This window comes from Vigna radiata, chromosome 7 (genome assembly GCF_000741045.1).
Source record: "Vigna radiata var. radiata cultivar VC1973A chromosome 7, Vradiata_ver6, whole genome shotgun sequence".
Lineage (NCBI taxonomy): Eukaryota > Viridiplantae > Streptophyta > Magnoliopsida > Fabales > Fabaceae > Vigna > Vigna radiata.
Genome location: NC_028357.1, coordinates 44,417,611 through 44,424,170, shown reverse-complemented (window position 1 = coordinate 44,424,170; position 6,560 = coordinate 44,417,611). Strand labels below are relative to the sequence as shown.

Below are 6,560 nucleotides of genomic sequence, written 5' to 3'. Positions count from 1 at the left end.
AGAATGAAAATTGATTCATAATTTTGGAAGAGGAAGGAATGTTTTTGGAAAGAGCTATGTAAAATAAAAGAATAAAAAATCACGTAACTGTTTTACTGAAATAACTTTGTTGGCACTTCTTATAAAGAAATCAATCCAGTGAATACTATTGACGGTTTGGTATTTCACAGACAGGAATAAAGCAACAGATACATATCTTTTATGTATAAGTATTTTAATCAATAACGTATATTTGTATCAAAAACATATGTAATTTCGTTGAAAACAATATATCAATTAGATTAAGAAATATGATTTTAACAAATCCCAACAAATTATCATTTATTTTATTGAATGTAGTATATATATAACCATTCCTCATTGATAAAACATTTTTCTATTCATAGNGTTTCTTCTAAATAGGATAAATAAATTATCAAATTTTTATGAAATGGTTTTCTAATAAATATGCATAAATTATATTTTATTTAGCTTATCTTACTATATATTTCCTTTAGGATGTAAAAATACCATAAAATAACCAATAAAATCTTATAATAACAATAAGTCATTAGAGTTTTTAGCTTACATAGAAAATGGATAAATAAGTAAATGACCTAATAAAAAATATTAACGTGGGAAAGACCTATATTTGATAATCGGAAGCCATAAGAGCATTTAAGCTAATGTTTATCTTAGAAGATTGAAACTGTCCCTTTCATTACATATTAGGAATATATCCTTATCTCAACAGCTTACATTACAAATTTGAATTAGGCACGCCAACATTTTCTATGCATTCCTCTTAACTAGTCCAAATGCTTTATTTAGCATCATGAAAGCGTATTAATAATTTGGCTTTAAATGTTCTTAATACTTGAATTCCTTATGTTAACACGCGCACACACACGCACAAAATGTTCATACTTCCATCACTAAGGTTCCTCTCGACATTTTATTATCTCGAGCTAACAATAAATGAGATTCTTTTAAATTAATGTATCATCTAAAAAATATTAAAAGGTATAATTAAATTGGTTGACTATGTAATGTGAATTATTATAAGCCTCTTCACATATGTTTAATTCATTCAGAAAAGAAAATATTACAAAGGTATAAACTAGTTTCATTGCAAACCATATATTTTTATTACATGAGATGAATAATAAAATTTTAATAAATTTTCGAAAGTATATCAAAATGTTCATTTCTGTTACAGTAGTTAGATTTTCATCACTAAAAACACATATATAAAAATATGAATATGCATAAGATAAGCATAAAAATAGGGCAGATTGATGAAAGATTTGAATCTCTACTTTATAGATGAGACTTATCGAGCCAGGGTCCTGCAACATCTCAGCCGATAATTGATTATATCACATTAATAAAGAAGAATGATAGAAACTAATGTATGGTACAGTGATTGAGATTTTTCACGCTTCAAACTAAAATTGTCTTACACTTTCACATTAAGCCATTGTTTTGAAACAACAGAGGGAGTCAGATTTGAAAAACATGACAAAATTATTATTTCTTGTCAAACTTAGACAGAGAAGAAAGGATCGAAAAATCAAGTGGGACCATCATATGTGAAATTCATCACTCTAGAGAAGAAACTGAAAGAAAACTGGTTGACGAGGTCAAAGTGACCAAAATTACCTTTCTTTGCTAAGCAATTTATGTTATTTAATACAATTTTCTGAACATCTTTACTTATACCAAACATCTCACATTCCTTTCAATTTTTTTTTTTTAACCAGACGTACCCTAAGTAGATCAAGATCTGAAGTTGTACCAAATCCACGGTGAAAAATTTATTCAAAACTAGTTTAAAAAATGTCTACGCATTTACTTCCCAATATCGTCAGACTCATTACTTTTACAAAACTTACATTCAAGTTCCTTTTTTTACTTGAAAGTTATTTTTCCCCAAGTCAAGAGGACTGTAATAGGATACCTAATAAAAAATGCGTCCGGTTAAATGATGAATGTGTATTCTTTCACACTTTTTACACTTTCTCACTTTTAGAGGAAGATAATCCCTTGTTAGGATAGAGTTTACTGATTGTTAATATTAAAATTAATGATCTGAACAAAGAGTACAGAGCGGCACACAACCTGAACAATTATATCAACTTCAAAAGCAAAATGGCTAGAGCCATTTGCGAAGTGATGAATATCCACAAATTGCCTTTATTCACAATGACTCAATCAATTATAACTGAAGAAAATAAACCAACAGAATGTTCAAGACTCTTCATGCCTCAAAAGGATATCAAAGCGGCACATGATTTCAAAGTGGTCCTGGAAAAGTCCCATTCTCCCTCTGTTCATTCCACCTTTCAACCTGCACCAGTATATTCCACACAATTAAAAAAGAGAAATGCAAACTCACCCAATACACATCATTGCATCTCTGTATTAATGACATTCATGTGGAATAACATCAATCTATTAAATTTGTGACTAGATTAGAAATATAAATTGTTTTATGCAAAAGTGGGCAAAATATATTTTATCAATTCTAGGAATGTCAAGAGATTAATTGAAAGGCGTGCATTTTGAATACAACAATGTATACCACGCAAATTCACTTTCTTATTTCCTAAAACAAACATGAACACCTCATATACAAACAAGTCTCATGACTTGTACGCACAATAGGTTCAAAAGCTGACATATGAGAGTATTGGCGAAGATATTAAAAACAAAAAAATACTAAACCAATTTCGCTCATTCAAATTATGCAAAAAGACTGTTGGCACTGCAAAAAACATTTAGACTAGTTTCAAGCAACTGTGTTCTTGGCATAGAAATCATTTTCGGATTGCTTCACATATTGATCAGCTCTGAAAATCCTATAATGGAATGACCACTATTTTAAATATTATAATACAAACGAAATTATACTACACGTATAAAAACAAAAAGGAAACTCAACCGTAATGAAATTATAGATAAATAAGTCATAGTTAACATACCCAGTCACCAATCTAAGAGCAATAAGAACATAATAATTAAGTCCAAAAATGAAAAATAATTGTAAAATTAACAGAAAAGAAATACAACAAATTAGATAAAAGTAAATAATAGAATGCGAGATGATAAGTTTTAACAATGAAAAGGGAACAGAACAGAGGACACAAAATATTCCTTCAAGTGTGAAGGAGCGAGCAGAGGTAAAATGGAGGTAGTTTTTTCTTGAATGGTAAAAGGTTTCAAGTCCAAATATGTTTTCCAAAGCAAAAAATGAAAAAGAAAATGCAGGAAGACTTGGAAATTTACCCATCAGAACGTTGTTTCAGGGGCAAAAAATGGGTTTTGGGAGCTTATATCAAGAGAAAAAGCCACTATTGCAGTTGCCATAGCTGCTACTATTGCAGTTGCCATAGCTGCTACCAAAATGGTTTCACAATTCTGCCCGGCTATTCTACTTTCCTAAGCTACTGATTACTATATTTGTGAAAGAAATGACAACTTCCTTGAAGATAAAAAAAGTAAATAAATTAAAAAAAAAAAAATCAATGCTATCATTAGTCAGCTTCAAACACAAATATAAAACACTTTATTTTAAAACTGTCTAATATGCTAAATCACGAAAAAGTACTTCAGTAGGTATGAACTTAAGAAATCCTAGCTGGGCAAAAAAAGGGTCTTCAACAACGTTTAGAGAAAGGATGCAGGGGCAACTGGGAATACTTTTCCTTTGATCTTTGAGCAATTGGGAATGACTTATATCTCATAAACTAAACCACCAAATAAACATGAACTACATTCATCATATCAGAAATGTAAATATTCATTCATCTTTCTATATTCTTATTTAGACTTCACAATCAGAATGCATGAAATTGGTTTTTAAGACGGTGTGTCATGTCTTCCAGATTTGACTCCTATAGAGTAAGAAAAACAAGCAAAGTAATAAAGGGAATATCCACACTTAACTTGGATTAAAGTGGATAAACTCTTCCATTCATAGTTTTACACACCCTATCGCTTTAGAAGAGCTAACTCCCAAACTTCCAAGTATGTTATCTACCAAATGTCTATGTGGCCAATATCTAAAAGGATTCTATAGTCCTTATATCTCGGCAGTCTTCAGACACAAATATAACGAGTGATGATTGTTTGTTGGAAATCACAATCGGAGGTTGTATTCTCAAGAACAAGCCTAAATTCCTTCATTAACATAAAATAAAAAATTCACCAATTATTCTTCTTTTGATAAGTTTAGAATGTGATTTATTAGTATTTTTAGTTACTATAAAAAAATTAAAAAATAAAATAAAAAATAAACTGAAAAAAAAAGTGCAGAGCTTCAAAGGACTACCCAAAACGATAAAAAAAAAAAAAAAACATCGCATAAATCCAAAACTAATACAATATATCAGCAAAATATTGATAGAGAAAACAACTTTATTAAAATGATCTATAATAGCTTGTAAAAACGTTGATTGGTGAATGATGTTAGTTAAGGAGAATCCACATCCACACGCATCACAAATAGAGACTACACACTGACACTGGGAATTCGGTTATTCGTTTCGCACCAACAAGCTTTATAGTTCCTAACAGTTTACAACTTTGCAGACGTTAAGGATCAATCTCATAAAAAATTGAACAATGCAAATCACAAAAATCACAAGCAGTCAGTTACAAGTCAACCAAGAAGCTAAGGGTTGCTTACCCATTCACCCGGGCAAAGGGAGCGGTAGTATTTAGCAAATTTCTCACATTCACCAGAGTTATCACCCTTTGCTGCCAGGCATCTGTTATTAAAACCAATATTAAGTAAAAGATTATATGTAACACTTTCGCAGAAACCAGATAGCCAATGTCAGGAAATCCACCTATGAAACTCTATGTAGCGGGTGAAACAGTGTCTGGTTTGATTTGTAGTAGGAAAACGAAAATCCGCTGGTGCTGTTTTTAGTTCAATCTAGCAGGAAGTAACAAAAAAAAATTATGTTAAGGTTAAAAAGACTGCAAATTTGCAGAAGATACCAAACCTGTTGCATTAAAAAAGTCAAATCAAAACAAAATTTATACAGTGCAGCAGAAATGAGTGTGCCTGAAATATATTACCCATACCCACCCTCCTCAATTCATGAATGAAGAATGGCTTATATGAATGACAACAAAGACCAAAACACATCGTCATTCAGAATCTTAAGCAAATTGCATAGAGGGGGTCCAATACCGCAAATTACAGTGAATCAAAATTTAGACAGTGAGCCAAAAATGCCATGATCAGAGCTAAAAATATGCCGTTGAATCACTGCAAGGCCTTTGGATGTAATAACAAAGATGTGGACAGAACCCAATCATAAGTAACAAATCAGCACTAGATAACAAACATTTCTTTCTGGAATCAAAAAAAAAAAAAAGAAAAAGAAAATCTTCAGAAGGAAGCATATACATACCACAATCAAGAAGTATGGTTATTTACAAGAAGTAGCAAACTAATAAAACTACGGCTCAATTAATCAGCAGATCCTTAATCAGTTTGGGATGTTCAAATAGGTGTTTCGATCTTAACTGGTTCATTCCGGTTTCGGAATTTTCTACTTAAGTCCCACAGTATTAAGAATGTATAACTGGATTCCAGCGCCTGCCAATAGAAGTTGGCTTCGTGAATTCAGTTAATTTTTTTTTTCTGAAACCGTGGATGTCAGTCAAATTACACAACTGCATCCTATGATTTTTAATTTTTGAATTGGGATCACAGAATCGACACTATCAGTAAGTAATGTAACAATAAGACCTAGTCCACGAAAACGTTTTAAAACTACAAAATTAGGAATCAAATTGCAAACATTTAAGAGATGTAAACACGATAAAGGAGGCAATATCAATACAATTTGGTTTAACCTAAAACTATCCATCAAAAAGGGCACCCCCGACAGTCTCGTTTTTCTCTTCTACAATCTTAATCTCGATACGGATATTAAATAGCAGAAACCCGAATCTATAAAATCCAAAATTATCTCTTTCCACATAATGGAGAAAAGAAGCAATTCATTACTTGTCGTATGGATAAATATTCAGTGGTAAAATGATTCGATAGATCCGAATAACAGATTACACAGAAGAATATTACAACAAATTGCACTCTTAAATGGCGAAAATAAGAAAACAAAAAAAAAAGGAGATGCGAGTCAACTGAAAATGGTGGAGTTTTGTTGTTCAGATATGAGTATCAGAGTCGGAGAAGATGGAAAGAGACTAACCTCCGCCATGAGTCAGACACGATCGAAAAATGAAACCAAAAGAAAAGAGCAACGAAACAAATAAATAAACGATAAAGAGCGGGTCACATGCGGCCAAAGTAGACCCAATTAGAAATGCTGATACAATGGACAACAGTAAAAGACTTCTACTTCCTGAACCTCCACAATTTCTTTGTACAGCTTTCAAAATTTCAAGATAATTATTTTATCATCTCGAGTGAAAAGGGTGTTTCATCCTACACCTCCAAGCCTTCATCCTGCACCTCCAAAAATTTCACTTTTGACCTTCTGACAACTGATCCTGCACCTCTAACTTTTTCAAAAACTTTCATTTTTAACTTTAATAAA

General features: G+C 31.5%; 1 protein-coding gene across 1 annotated transcript; it reads right to left on the bottom strand.

Annotated features, from left to right (window-relative positions):
• Positions 1-2,044: 2,044 nt before the first annotated feature.
• LOC106767051 (cytochrome c oxidase subunit 6b-2) lies at positions 2,045-6,322 on the bottom strand. Its single transcript, XM_014651869.2, has 4 exons — positions 6,213-6,322; positions 4,833-4,921; positions 4,670-4,751; positions 2,045-2,329 (listed from the first exon to the last, which is right to left on the bottom strand). Exons 1-4 carry the CDS (start codon positions 6,219-6,221, stop codon positions 2,276-2,278), a joined length of 234 nt encoding a protein of 77 aa, XP_014507355.1. The 5' UTR covers positions 6,222-6,322; the 3' UTR covers positions 2,045-2,275.
• Between the last annotated feature and the right edge of the window lie 238 nt (positions 6,323-6,560).

Bases quoted from the DNA above. Each gene is read 5' to 3' on its own strand.
- LOC106767051 (XM_014651869.2), bottom strand. The intron at 4,752-4,832 runs GTGGATTTCCTG...TTTTAATAACAG, and splicing joins CGCTACATAGAGTTTCATAG to ATGCCTGGCAGCAAAGGGTG. The intron at 2,330-4,669 runs GTAAGCAACCCT...ATACTGGTGCAG, and splicing joins CCCTTTGCCCGGGTGAATGG to GTTGAAAGGTGGAATGAACA.